Source organism: Nuphar pumila, chromosome 11 (assembly GCF_984573655.1).
Source record: "Nuphar pumila chromosome 11, dmNupPumi1.hap1.1, whole genome shotgun sequence".
NCBI lineage: Eukaryota > Viridiplantae > Streptophyta > Magnoliopsida > Nymphaeales > Nymphaeaceae > Nuphar > Nuphar pumila.
Genome location: NC_143259.1, coordinates 92981553 through 92997323, shown reverse-complemented (window position 1 = coordinate 92997323; position 15771 = coordinate 92981553). Strand labels below are relative to the sequence as shown.

General features: G+C 38.5%; 1 protein-coding gene across 2 annotated transcripts in view; it reads left to right on the top strand.

Moving 5' to 3' along the window:
* Nucleotides 1–725: 725 nt before the first annotated feature.
* The window catches only part of LOC149822510 (putrescine-binding periplasmic protein-like protein), a 175184-nt gene continuing 160138 nt past the window's right edge, over nt 726–15771 (top strand). For both annotated transcript variants that reach the window (XM_089981598.1, XM_089981597.1), the window contains exon 1: nt 726–1562. In XM_089981598.1, the coding sequence (XP_089837724.1) occupies nt 1232–1562 (331 nt within the window). In that variant the 5' untranslated portion in view covers nt 726–1231. The remainder of the gene's footprint in view (nt 1563–15771) is intronic.

The window sequence follows — 15771 nt, the reverse complement described above, 5'->3', positions numbered from 1 at the left end:
TTTTCATTGATTTAATTAGTGCCTTTTATCTTTGATTTTATCTGATCAATGTTTTTTTTCTTTGATTTTCATTGATTAAGGTTTTGAATAAAATATCTTTAATTAGGTATTTTGATAATTATTTTGATTATGTTTTTTTCTTTGATCTTCCTTGATTAGGACTTTGAATTTAAAATCTTTAATTAGGGATTTTGATATTTGATTTGATTAGAGTTTTTTTTTTTGTTATTCTTTGATTAGAGATTTGAATCAAAATTCTTCAATTAGGGCTCCTTATAGTTAATTTGATTAGAGATTTTCTTGCATTAGGTTAGTTTTTTTTATTTGATTAAGTTTTGATTTAGGGATTTATATATTTAATTTTATAGTTTATTTAGTTTTTAGTTTATTTTTTTTTGTATTTTAGGGTTTTATGGTTTATTTATAATTTATTTTCTTGCATTTTAAGGCTTTATGATTTATTCATGTCTTTTGTATTTTTATATAAAGAGTCTTATTTTTCTCAATTTACCCAAAATTTAAATATTTTTTGGTACTTGAATCCAGTTTGAGATCCATATTCAATGCTAAAATCCATAATTTTTTGATAAATTTTCATAATTAGATTTAATATGACACCAATTAAAGTATATATATATATATATCAATTCTTATTTCTTTCTCAGGTTACCTAAATTTTAAAGATTTGTTGATTTTTAAGATCCAATCCGCGAGCCATATCTGGAGTTAAAATCTACAATAAACATGTTAACATACTCATATAATGGGGCAGATCTAGTCTTACCATCCAAAATGAAGTTATCCAATCCATTACCAGAATTCTTCCAAGTTATCCTCATAAAATGCTGGACATAAGGAACACAATTTCTTGTCCAGTCAGAAAAACATTAGACGTAGTACACTTGTTACAGAACAAACAGTAAACCTTTTTTCTTTCTTTATCTTGTAGGCCCGGCGATGTGGGCGGGCCGATAAAGCGATTTTACACATTGGGCCGAGCCCGACTCACATTGCGTCCGGTAAGACAAAAAATCGAGGTGATTTGTAAAGGGCTCGGGTTGGATTCATTATCAGGTTTTGGTGATAACAGCTGTAGCTGAGAATCGATTAGTGGGGTCCGTCTTCTGACTGTCTAGTGATTCTGTCCCCATTTAACGGTGGATAAGCGTCCAGGGATGGATGCTTGCTTCCCTTCCGCTTCTTGGCTTCCCGAACCCGACCGTTCCAAAAAATGGCGGTCCTCTCGGCGGCCATACTAAGCCCGTCCGCTCTGCCTCTCCGCCGGCTGTCGGACCGTTCCGACCATCTCCCTCTTCGCCCCACCGATCGGCGGGAAGTCGCCCTCCGTCGCTCGCCGCTCCTCCTCCGCGCCGCTCTGATCCCCAACTGTTCTGAGAGACCGCAACCGGAGACTAAACCGCAGTTGCTTCGGCTGGCAGCGTCAGCGATCGTCTTCTTCAGCCTCGGCGTTCGAGCATGTACCGCGTGCCCGCTATCGAACCCGACGGCGAGGAGAACGATTGACCATCTCCCTCCTCCGTCGGTGATCGAGGCTAAGTTAGGTGAGGTATCTCCTCCACCGTCTTCGCTCTAATGCTGTTTTTGCAGTCGTATTCTCCATTGTTGTTGCTGCTGCTGCTGTTTGCTTCGATTGGGAAATTGGATCTAATCACGTAATGGAAAAAAACAACATGCTTGCTTAGATATTTGCTCTTATCATGTTGGTACAAAGAAATGATAATTTTGATTCCTTTCTTTCTCCGAGGTTGAGTACAGAGTGTTGATTTTACACTGCCATTGAAGCTGATTGCAGAGTGTTGATTTTATACTGCCATTGTATTTAGTTGGTTTGTGTGGAAATTCTCGTATCTGCCCTCACTTTGCTCATCTGTGATGATAAGAGTGATGCCTATATTGCTACCCAAGCATATGTTTCTCGAGCACACTAAGCACATTAAGTCGGTATTTTTATCCAAGACTATTAAGCATTATGTTCATAAAGTCCTCATTAGGCCCAGGGTGATTAACTAGTTGATTGGAAATCACACAATCTTTACTAAAAAAAATCTCTGATATCCCATGCGTGCTTCCCTGCAAAGAGGACTCGAGATGCATGAGGCAGGAGCTGGACACTTGCGCATACTTCTTGTCCAATTAATTCCTTAGCTCAATGTGGTATAGTTGGAAAGAGCACATAAAAGAACCCTCTGTGATACAAATCAAGTAATATACACCGATCTTGCATATGGTAGTTGGCGTATTTAGGATATGAGACAGTGATTGCACGAGTTCTCGCTTTCTCATACTGCATTGCTAATTGAAAAACAAATACTTCAACAGGCACAGTTCAAACCCATTACTAAGGCCCATAGGGTTATAGTCTTGAGTGAAGGAGGGATTTCTTTTTTCCCCCAAACCAAGAAATTGGTCAAATCCAATTGTTTAGGGTTGAGTCGTGAATGAAGAATTAAAGGACAAAAGAGGTATGTTGATAATGCAGATCCAAATTTTGAAGACCCTACTAGAACTTGCGGCGCCCACCCAGGGGGCACCACCTCCTAATTCTGGGAGTGAAGTCCTTGTGGGACCCACCCATGGGATGCCCCTCCTATTTCTGGAGCATGAAGACTCGGTGAGATCCACCCCAGAGATGCCCCACCTATTTTTGGAACTCCATGTAACTCGTGTAAGGGTCTTAAGGATATATATATATATATATATATATATATATATATATATATATATATATATATTAATGTAATATGTATTCCCCCCCAAGGGCATTTTGGCTATTTCACTCATGTAATAGCGACTGTACACTAGGGACTGCACAGTTTTTTTACGGTATTTATTTTTGTGTCTTTTTCATTTTGTGTAAGGGCTTTATGGTCTTTTGACCATAGTCATTGGGATAGCTCCCAATGACTATAAATATAGCATTGGGAGCGCCCCAAGGCCAATTTCGCTGTATATATAGGGGTTTCCCCCCTCCTTTGTATTATGTTTTTCCTAAGCATATGTTGTCTAAAAAGATTTATATTATTTTAAACTCTTTGTGTTTTTCTTTTGGCTCTTTGAAGCCCTTGTATGCACTTTGTGCTTGTGTAGTGCCTTAGTGCCTTTGTATTGTCCCTTAGTGGACTTGTATTTGTGCTTGTGCTTATTGTATTTTTGCTTTTTGCTTGTTTTATTACATGGTATCTGTTGAGACATGTTTATAAGGGTCTTTTGTGGTTTTCGTATTATTGTCTATTTTGTGTGGGTCTTTTTGTAATTTGGTGCTCACGGTTAATCTCTATTTAAGAAGAGATTAACCCTAATATGAATAAGATCTTTTGTTTTAGCATCTCTATGGGAGTCAACGTCAACATGGTATCAGAGCATGGTGAGGTCCTTCTCGCCTGAGGCATATTGACGTCATCTCATCTCCTTCTTCAGCAACAGCGGCAGATCTGGTAGGTGCCTTAGCTTCTTCATCATCGATTAGATCTGCTTCCTTTGGGAGCATGACGTCGGTTACAGAAGGGTCAGACCTGATGCTAGGTTTCTGTCAGCTGCAACACCATTAAAACAGGTATGGTGTCGTGACAAAAATCTGGATTAGGTCTGACCATTGGTGTTGATGTCGAAAAAAAGTGAAGGTTGCCCTAGATCGAGTAACAGTCGAGTTTTTTTTTGGCTGATCTGAAATCTAAGATCACGTCAGGTGTTGGATCAAGTCGTGTGGACAGGTAGGTCGGTGTTGTGGATGAGTTTTTTTTTGAGAATTGTTTGGACTGAAAATTGTGACTGCCCAATCTATTCTATCAAGCTTTATTAGTGCATCTGATCTAAAGTCTGAATATCAGATTGTGTGAAGGTCACTTGACTGCTGTGATTTTTATAACTATTGGTCGTAATGGCTGATTCACAAAAAGGGGAGCAGAAAACAGACACTTTGACAGACTATAAAGCCTTCGCAAATCCCTTTTCGTATGGAACGTCAGTAAAATTAGATGAGACCAACTATGCAAGATGGTTGCGAACATTTATGATGTCCGTCTCAGGTCATTGCAGGAAGCATATTTTGTTGGAGTCTGAACAACTAGAAAAATCTGGAATATATGCAACGTGGGAAGAGGACAACGATATCGTTATGTCCTGGATTATGAACAGTGTGTAGCCGCATATTGCTGATGGTCTCATATATTATTCTTCAGCCAAGCAGATGTGGGATAACTTGAGGGATACATACTTACACAAAACTAATGTGAGTCGTATTCTTCAGGTAGAACAAGAAATATATTAACTCCAGCAAGGGGATCAAACTTTGGCTCAATACTACGCATCCATTAAGACTGCGTTTGAGAGGCTAAATGTGCATAAACCTTTGTGCTGCAACAAACAAAAGTTTCACCAGGAGCAGACCATGGTGGCTCGCTTTCTTACTAGACTATCTTCAGAGTACTCGGTGACTAAAGTCCAGATGTTGACAGGAACAAACATTCCTACTCTTGCTGATGCATATAATCACCTGAGCAGGCTGGCTATGTCTCTTCCTAATTCTCAGTCGGAAGCCCAATCCTCTGGTTTATCTGTTTCATTTGGTCATGGTCGAAGAACTGTTACAAATTTCAGAGGAAGAGGTCGTGGTACTGGAGGCAGAGGCAAGTTGCAATGCTTCTTTTGTGGCCGATATGGTCGTTTAGAAGATAGATGCTTTGACAAACATGTCAGGCCTCCTTCTTCAACGACCAAAGCTGCTCCCTTGGCTCAAGTGGTCAAATCAAATGCAGATTATTTCAATGATTCTGTAACTCTTAGCAGGGCTGAATATGACGAGCTTCTAGCTTTACGCCCATCTACTTCGAATTCTCCTGTCGCTGAGGTTGCGTGCTCGGCAGGCGATGGCCTATCTGGCCAAGGTGGTAGGTGAATCATTGATTCAGGAGCATCTAGACACTTGTGTGGGAATTCGTGTAATTTTTTAAGTTTAAAACCTGTCTGATCATAAAAGGGTAGTTCTTGCTGATGGCAGTTCCTCCCCAATTGTAGGGCAGGGAAACATGTCTATTTCCCCTACTCTTCAATTGTCAAATATTCTTCATGCTCCTTCTTTTTCACAGAATTTATTATCTGCCAGTCGAATGACAAAAGAGCTGAATTGTAGGGTGATTTTTGATCCTATGTGTTGCACTTTTCATGACTTGCTAACGGAGAAGAGGATTGGTGGCGGCTATGAAGAAGGTGGTGTGTATTATCTACATCAACCAGTGGGTTTGATCTATTCTGTTGTTACATCATTCTCAAGTCGTTTGCTGTGGCATCATCGTCTGGGTCACCTTCCAGTGCCAAAACTTCGTCGTGTCATTCCTCATATACCTCCTTCAATTTCTTTTCAACGTGAAACATGTCAATTGGGAAAACATTGCCGAAGCTCTTTTCCCTCTAGTCAGAGTCCGTCGAGTCAAAGATTGTTTGATCTTCTTCATGTCGATGTATGGGGCCCAAGTAGGATTTCTAGTAGGTCTCAGTGTCATTATTTGGTTATTGTTGATGATTTCTCAAGGTTATCGTGGGTGTTCCTGTTAAAAGATTGGTCTCAAGTCCCTGTTATTCTTAAATCTTTAATTGCTGAAATAAAGACTCAATTTGACGTGTGTGTTAAAATTGTTCGCACTGATAATGCTCTTGAGTTCAAATCCAAAGACTTACTTCAATTCTATTCTGCTAATGGGATTCAACCTCAATTTACATGTCCCCATACATCCCAACAAAATGAGGTGGCTGAGAGGAAACATAGACAAATCCTTAATGTTGCTCGATGCCTAATGATTCAATCCAATATACCTGCATCATACTGGGGCGATGCGGTTTTGATTGCCGACTTTCTCATAAATTGCATGCCTTCAAGTTCTGTAGAAGACCAAATCCCAATTCAAATTCTTCATCCAGAGGTTTCTCTTTTTCCTATCCCCCCTAAAGTTTTTGGATGTGTGTGTTTTGTGCATAAGCTGGGTCCTAATCGAGATAAACTTGCTTCGCAGTCTATTAAATGTATTTTCCTTGGGTATCCTAAGAATAAAAAAAAATATCGTTGTTATGACCCTATATCCCATAAAGAGTATGTCAGTGCGGGCGTTACCTTCTTTGAGTCTATTCCATATTTTTCGAGTACTACTCCAAAGTTCCAGTAGAACCATGGCGACATCCTTCCTTTGTCGATTCCTCCTTTTCCGTTAGAGTCGTTTCCTCCACAGTCCTTGGCTCCATTCTCTGGTGTGTCTCGCTATCGAGACCCTCCGATAGTATACACTCACAGATTACCACCTACCTCCATGCCCCTATTATCCCCTTCTTCTGAGGTAAGTATCCCTGAGCATACTGAAGTTTCTGTTCTTGATGATGATCTTCCTATTGCCCTGCGCAAGGGAAAGAGACAATGCACCCTTTCATCCCATTTCTCAGTTTATTTCAGAAGTTAATCTTGGGGCATCTATGGAGAATTTTATTTCAGCTCTGTCTGCCTCCTCTGTTCCGCTCCATCACAGTCAAGCTCTATTCGACCCTAAATGGATGCAGGTTATGCGGGATGAGATGGTTCCCTTTTGCTCTCGGGGCACTTGGGACTTGGTTGATCCTCCTGCTGATGCAGATATTGTTGGCTGCAAATGGGTATATACCATTAAATATAACTCAGATGGGTCAATTGAACGGTACAAAGCCCGATTGGTTGCAAAAGGCTATACTCAAACTTATGGTGTTGACTTCTTTGAAACTTTTTTCCCAGTTGCTCGACTTGGCACTATTCGTCTCGTTCTTTCTGTTGTTGTGCATTATGGATGACCTTTGTTTCAGTTGGATGTCAAGAATGCCTTTTTGTATGGGGATTTGCACGAAACAGTCTATATGCAACAACCCTCAGGCTTTGAGGTTCAAGGAGAGTCTCAGAAGGTGTGCAGGTTGAAGAAGGCTATTTATGGCCTGAAGCAGAGCCCTCGGGCATGGTTTCATAAATTATTTGAGGTAATGTTGGTTTTTGGCTTTGTCAGATCAGCCTCCGACCACTCCTTGTTTATCAAGAAAACTAGTGCTGAAATTGTTGTTATGGTGGTATATGTCGATAACATCATATTGACAGGAAGCAGTGCCCAAGATATTTATGCAACAAAGGATCATCTTCAGAAACATTTTGTTACTAAAGATATTGGTCTCCTTTGATATTTTCTGGGTATCGAGGTGGCAAGAAACAAAGAGGGCTTAGTTTTGTCGCAAAGAAAGTATGTTTTGAATTTATTAAAAGAGACTGGAATGCTAGGAGCGAAGCCAATTAGCATTCCGATGGATCCCAAAACTCATATGTCCGATGAGAAGTCTGAATATGTGGATAGTGACAGTTTTAGATCCTTGGTGGGTAAGTTGTGATATGTGACTGTTACTAGACCTGACATTTCATTAGCCATGAGTAAAATCAGTCAATTCATGGATAAACCTACCAAAGTTCACTGGGATGCAGCTATGATGGTTCTCAGGTACTTAAAGTCATCTCCTGGTAAATGACTGTTGTTTAAACAAAATTCCTCCTTGGACGTTGTTGCTTACACTGACGCAGATTATGCGGGGTCTATTGAAGATAGAAAGTCACCAGCTGGATTTTGTGTTTTTGTGGGAGGAAATCTCATTACTCGGAGGAGTAAGAAACAAACTGTTGTAGCCAGGTCGAGTGCTGAATCGGAATACCGAGCTATGGCTCAAACCACAGCTGAGATCATGTGGGTAAAATCAGTTTTGACCGAACTTCAGGTGAACGTATCCCTACCTATAGTGATGGTGTGTGACAATAGGGCTGCTACATATATTGCCAACAACCCAGTTTTTCATGAAAGGACTAAACATATTGAAGTTGACTGTCACTATGTACGTGACTTGATCCAGGCTGGTTATATTTGCACAGATCATGTATCTTCCGAAGATCAAGTTGCTGATGTCTTTACCAAGGCCCTTGCGAGGCCTAGTTTCTCCCATTGTTGTGACAAGCTGAGCATGATTGATATCTATGCTCCAGCTTGAGGGAGAGTGTTGAGACGTGTTTATAAGGGTCTTTTGGGCTTATCGTATTATTGTCTATTTTGTGTGGGTCTTTTTGTAATTTGGTGCTCACGGTTAATCTCTATTTAAGAAGAGATTAACCCTAATATGAATAAAATCTTTTGTTTTAGCGTTTCTATGGGAGTCGACGTCAGCAATATTAAAGCTGAAGGACTTTGGAACCAGTTATTTGTAGTGATCACGGGGTCGGGTGCTCGTGAAGATTGTGGTGAACGTGCCTTTGCTTCTTCTCTCTCTCTCTCTCTCTCTCTCTCTCTCTCTCTTTTCTTATCTTCAATATGGAGCATGATGCTAAGATAGATCTTTCCTTCAAACTTAATGGTACAAACTACACGATGTGGGCCATCGCTATGGAAAACAATCTCAAGAGAAAAAAAGATTTGGGATTATATGATGGGCACAGTTCCCGAGCCTCAACTCAAACTCACAAAGCTTAAAAGAGATCAAGAAAAAGTTCTCGAAGGAGATAATCGTGCTAAAGCCATTCATGACTATAAATCCAAAGTAGAAGATTAGGAGAGTAACCATGCAAAGATTCTTGCATGGTTTATGAACAACATTGATATTAAAATATGTGTCAACATTGCCAAATTTAGAAAGGCAAATGATGCTTGGTCATGAAAGACATGTATACACAAAAAGATTTTGCAAGACAATACTTTTTGTAAGAAAATGCTAGAACCACCAAGCAAGGAGACATGAGTGTCTGAGATTACTTTAGTGCCTTATCTCCTCTATGGGATGAGTTAACACTTTTTGAACCCAAATGAGTTGCTACCGAATATGTGAAATTAAGCGTTAACAAATAGATAAAAACACTTTTTCCAATTTTTGCATGGTCTACACCTCGAGTATGAACAAGTATGATCCTCTCTTCTCTGTAGATCTTCTCCATTACCTCTTGAAGATGCTGTTGCCAAAATTTGCCAAGAAGAAACTTGCCTTGGTATGTTAGGAGGGGCAGATGAAGTGTTCGCGGTGTCTAGGCCCGACGACAATGTAAAGACCTACAAGCCTCACTTTTTTTGAAAAAATAATAATGGAGATGGTAAAAAGATTATTTGCCACTTTAGTAATGAGTCAGGTCATATTAAACCAACTTGTCCAAAGCTTAAAAACACCTAAGAAGGAAGATGCAAGCAAAAGTGGAGGAAATCTTAAAGATATTATTTCTCAACTAACGGAAGTACTTCAACAAATTCTCAAATCTTCATCTAGATTGGGTGCCGCATGTCACGAGCTTATCTGGAAGCACCGTGCGACACCTGATGATTCCAACCGGGTCAGCCATGGCGGGTTGGAAGTTGGAACACTGCTATTGCTTATTCTTCTTCATCTCTAGGTATGTATTCTTGGATTTTTGATTCAGGGGCCTCCTTTTATATGACTCCTCATGAGAATACTCTTTCCGATATATGCACTAACTCAAATTTATCTAATGTTTCTATTGCCGATGAGATCTCTTTAAAAATTAAAAGTATTGGAACCTTGGATTCTAAAACCTCACAAAATTTTTTATTCAAAAAATTAGAGTTTTTAAACTTAACCTAAATCTTTTTTCGGTTTCTCAAAATTTCAATGGAATTGAATTCTCCTTCTCATCTAAGGATTGCTCTATGCAGGATCTCCGGTCCGAGAAGCTGATTGAGCAAGGCTAAAGAGGAGGAGATATTTACTACACAAATTTTTTGTCCCTTCCATCTAAGTCATTTTGTAATTATGTCTAAGAAAAGGATATAGAAACTTGGAATAAAAGACTTGGACATCCAAGTTTTTCAAAGATGTATCTTTTTCCATTTACGAAAACTTTTTGGAATAAAAACGGTATTGCTTGTAAATATTGTATCCTTAGAAAAATGCAATCTATTCCTTTTCCAAACAGAACTTTTGTTTCAAAACAGACTTTTTGGGTTGGTGCACTCGAATGTATGAGATCTTCTTCGATCATATCAAAGGGTGGTTATTCATATTATGTTGTATTCATTGATGATTTTACTAGATATGCCTCAGTCTACTTCCTTAACTTCAAGCCAAATGTTTTCTCTTTCTTTAAAGAATTTCACATGATGATAAAAATTCAATTTCAAAGAGATATTTTCATTCTAAGATCTGATTCGGGTGGAGAATATATGTTAAATGATTTTCAAAATTATTTAAAGCAAAATTGAATTTGTCATCAAAGATCCTGCCCTAAAACTCCTTAACAAAATAGGTTGGCAAGAAGAAAACATAGACATATCATGAAAACTGCTAGAACCCTACTGTAAACACTCCAAAATTTTCTCATTCATTCTCATATACCCCTTTTCAGCAGATGCCAGTCCCCTTAGGAGTCTACCCCTAGGTCGATCCAAGTTTAGGTGTCATTTCACCCTCATTTTGTCAGAAAATTTACCATTTTACCCCTAGGTAACTTTATATCCTTGACAATTAGATCCAGTCAAGCTCATTTCAAGTTCAAAACAGTTAGAATGTCAGTCATTTCTAGCTCACCTGAGCTCACGATGAGTGAACCCTATTCATTTCTCACCATTTCGGCTAAAATTGGTTCATTTCCTCAGAAATGAGCTCAATTCTAGCTCGAATTGTGGCCAATTATCTCCGAGTTAGTTAATCTCAGTCGACCCTATCCCCCTGAGTCTAACCTGAGTTCACCAGGAGTTCAAGTGGCTCGGTTCTAGTTCAATTCCATTTTTCACAGTTTATGAGTCCATTTTAGCCCATTTCAGCTCATTTCAACTGAAATTGAGCTGAGTCCAGTCAGTTGAGCTAGTGTTTGAGCTTCAAATTTAGTTCACCTCAGTATTTCTGACCTTCATTCTAGCTCAAACACAATGCAGTCCCTTTGTCCATTTCACTCCAGTGTGCATTTCTCACCATTTCTCTGAGAATTATACTATTTCTCAATTATTCAATCGGTGAATTTGTTTGAGTCAGTATCTTTTTAGTTCTTCTGAGTTTAGAAACCCTAGGATCCGATTTAAACCAGTTAAACCCCGTTTTCAGTGTCACTCTATGCCCTACAGGGGCAAAATTATTTCTCGGTCATCTTGTCCTAAACTTCATCTTTATCACTCCCCCAGCTGGTACAACCAATAATCGGAGCTCAGATCAGTTCTTTTCTTAAAAATTTTAGATATATCTGAGACCCATTTCACATTTGGATTGGATCCAGTGTCGGATCTGAATCCAATTATCAATTTCCATCCTCAGACAGGAATGTTCAGTTCCTTGTCTCTGCTAGGGGTCTGGGACTTCAAATCCCTCATCCAGGGTTTGCATTTTGCATCTTATTTCATATAATTTATATCATTTCGTATCATTTCATATCATTTCATATCATTTCATTGCATTTCATTGCATTACATGTCATTTTCGAGATCCAGCACTCTTGTTTTTCAAAATCTTCAATCCGGATTCGAGTTTTAAAACCCTCTTTCGAAGTAAATTTCAAATACTTGGGTTTTAAATCGACATTTTGCCATTTGTTAACCCCAGGATCTTACATTCCTTTATTTCAAAATATTTTCCTTAGAAAGCGATCTGGATTCGTTTTAAACTCAATTTTTAACTGATTTCAATTCTTGGATGGGACCCATCTAGGTGGTGCCACTTCTGGGTCACTTCCTTCACTTTTCAAATTTTAGTTATTTCAGAGTTTTAGTCAGATTGCACAAACTATCGTGGTATAAAACTCATGAGTCATACTATGAAACTTTGGGAGAGGGTGATTGAGTCTAGGTTGAGGAAGATTGTCATGATATCGAAGAATCAATTTGGTTTTATGCCTGAAAGATCAACTATGAAAGCTATACATCTTCTTAGACAACTTATTGAGAGAAATAGAGAGAGGAACAAAGATTTGCATATGGTTTTTATTGATTTGGAGAAGGCTTACGATAGAGTACCTAGGGACGTTCTCCGGTGGCCAATGATGAAGAAAGGTGTTTTTCTCAAGTACATTAGTATAATTAAAGATATGTATGAAGGAGTAATAACCAATGTCCGCACTTGTGGAGGGGTGACAACCAATTTTCCTATAACGGTTGGGTTACATCAAGGATCTGCTTTAAGCCCTTTCCTATTTGCTATAGTGATGAATGTGATTACGAGATCAATTCAAGAAAATGTGCCGTGGTGTATGTTGTTTGCTGATGATATTGTTTTCATTGATGAGTCTAGAGCTGGGGTTAATGCTAAGTTAGAATTATGGAGACAGACATTGGAAGCAAGAGATTTTAAGTTGAGTAAGAATAAGACAAAATACATGGAATGTCAATTTAGTAAGCAACGAAGTAGTGATGAGAGTGTAGTGAAGCTTGGTGAGCAAGAAATACCGGTGGATGATTGTTTCAAATATTTGGGATCTATCATTCAAAAGTATGGAGAAATTGATAGAGATGTAAATCATAGGATAAAGGTTGGGTGGATGAAATGGAAGAGTGCAACTGGAGTGTTGTGCGATCGTAGAATGCCATTGCGGTTGAAGGGAAAGTTTTATAGGACGACTATTAGGCCCGCTTTACTATATAGTACGGAATGTTGGGCTGCCAAGAGACATCATATTCAAAAAATTACTGTAGCTGAGATGCGTATGCTGAGATGGATGTGTGGAAATACAAAAAAAAATAAGATTCGGAACGAGGAGATACGTAAGAAGGTAGGCGTTGCACCCATTGAAAATAAGATGAGAGAGAATTATTTACGGTGGTTTAAACATATTCGACGGAGGCCTAATGATGCTCCAGTTAGAAGGATGGAGAAATGGGAAAATATATTAGTTAAAAGAGGTCGGGGTAGGCCTAGGAAGACATGGATGAAGGTGATAGGAAATGATATGAATGCTTTGAACCTCACCGAAGACATGGCATTGGATAGAAATGAATGGAGGAAAAGGATTCATGTGGAAGACCCAGAATGATTTTCTTTGTTGGTTCATATCGTCGACCCCAATTGTTTTGGGATGAAGGCGTAGTTGTTGTTGTTGTAGAGTTTTAGTCAGATTAGGACTTTGTTTTTACCTTTTTAACCTTTTCAAAATTTCATTTTGGTTTTAAATCATAGGTAGCCTTACCTCTTGCCCATTTCTTTCATTTTAACCAAAATTTTAGATGTTTAGTCATACTATGACTATGTAACTTCCCGAAATCTTAACGCAAATTTTGAGGATTTTTTTTCTTCAATACAACGGAAACAAGTCATCCCATAGGGTTATGCATTCCAGAACATTACATGTGGAGCAAAACCAAAACATTTATTTTAATATCAATAAATAATAACATCAGAGTTTCTCACACTATCCCTGAAACAGTAAATCCAAAATCTCGATCGAAGCCTCATCCCGCAGTCGCTCATAACTTCTACTCTTCACCTGAAAATTTATAGGAATTAGACTACAATTGTTTAAGTAAGAAATCTGTAACTTTTAATGTGGTATATCATGAATCTAGTATGTGATATGGGTGTCAAGTATGCTGTTCAGCACATACCAAAAACAAGTAATGGTCTATGCTATGACAGTCAACAATTTATCAGAAGCTAACTGACAGATAACATCAATAACATCATTTAAATATCTCATAACCATAGATATGAATTCACACAATGATTCAGAGGAATACAATTATGACAATTACATAATTCAGGTAAGCATTTATACCACATGGTACATCCATTATGCCCAAAAGGACATAAATCAATACCATGCATTGTAGTTCAAGTAGAACAGGGCATTTAACATGCATTAGAAGTTGAACATCATGCATCCACCAAACATATAACAATTAAGGGAACAGATAACATATGCATGTTCTAATGCATAACATGAATATGCACGATTTATGTGCAATGCATGAATCTTTTATTATCTTTCCTTAAGGTCTTCATTTTTCCATAAGCATGCCCTATTAAATGCATACAATTTAAAGTCCTCTTTTTAATTACCGTTGCCCGCGGATACACCACACGGGTATAATCCCCGAGGTCAAGTTAGGTTCCCAGGTAGCTTAACACACAATTTGTAATTTATTACTGGGTTCCAAACTTAGCCCTCGATTGAATCACCTTCAGAACATTAGACTTCCACATCTAATGTCGAGGACACCAAGGACACCCCACACCCACAAGTGCCGCTTCCTTGGTACCAAAACAACTACAACTATGACCAACACACCACCCCCATGTAAAGTGACAGACTCTCCCTAAAACCGTGACCAGGAGAAGGAACCTCAATATCGGGTTCAGGGGACAAAATTGCAGTACACGGAGTTTTTATATCCTCATAGTTTCCCCAAGACAGGAACTCTAAGATCCTTATTCTCCAGATGAGATATCCCAGAACGTATATTACACTGTTCTTATTCATTATCTTTTTATTAAGAGCTAATTATTGAGTTTTGCACTTCCACATGCAAAAACAAGGCAAAGGCTCGCATCTACCCCTACGAAACCATCACGAGACTCCAGCCCGTGGAAATACATCGAATAGTTTAATACAATCACATTTGCAAATCAACATGCAAAGTTAATAACATAGGCTTGCAAATCAACATGCAACCATAAGCTCGTAAATTCAACATGCACAGCTCTTCACGGTCTACCACCCGTGGCAACAATAGAATAGCACAATTAAAACTATAGTATAAATATGATTATTGCGATGCAATTAAACAATTACAGAAAGAGCAAACCCAAGCTCGAGGCTCTCCAGGCCTGTGATGATTCATTTATACCATCGATGCATTGTATGCAAAAATCATAACTTGCAATTTATGCAATGAGGTCAACATGCCTTCAAATGCACATCCATTCAAACAATTTAACAATGTGCATGAGTTACTATAATCATATGCATGTCTTCACCATCCATGTGCAAGTGCTTTTATGTAATCACTTAACACACATGCATTCATCCATAATTCATAAGTACATGAGAACATTTATGCATGATTGTACATGCCAAACACACATCGATTTCATGTATGCTCATGTACTTGAAACTGATTCATAAATGCACGATAATCAAACATGTCCCATAAATATAGGCACATGAAACTTTTCATTCATAACATAAGTTAACATCCACCCACATGAACATAACTCGGACCTAGGAATTGAATTTCAAGGCTGCACACATTCATATCATGTATGCACCTATACCAAAGCAATAAAATATTAATAAAAATCAAATATCTCACATGTTACCAATTCTACAGCACAATCACCGATGCCCCGATACTTTTAAACCAGTCAGGCCTACGACATTTAAGTTTTAAGTTTTCTATCAGTTTTATTGTCAGTGCGCACAAGTTAACCACCCAAGTACCCGCATCGGGTATTCAACCCATATTGCCCATTAGGCAAGATTTCCCAAGCACCCTCTCCTAGTGCTATGTTGCCGTTGTTGCCATTTGCTAATTTTTTTAAAAATATATAGTGTGCTAGGCCATTGATTGCTAGAAGACAAATTATGCACCTTAGCATGAAATTAATCATTAGAGAATAAGCAACTCAATAGGCATTTTAACATGAGCACATGTGTCGCTTATTCAGAGCCGTCCAAAAAGTATGCACTTCGAATGTCAGATTTTATGCAGTTTAATATGTACTTATCATCAAAGAAAATGGGCAGTTTCCCAGCCATTGTCACAACCCTTTTGACACCCGATTTGCATAACTAAATTG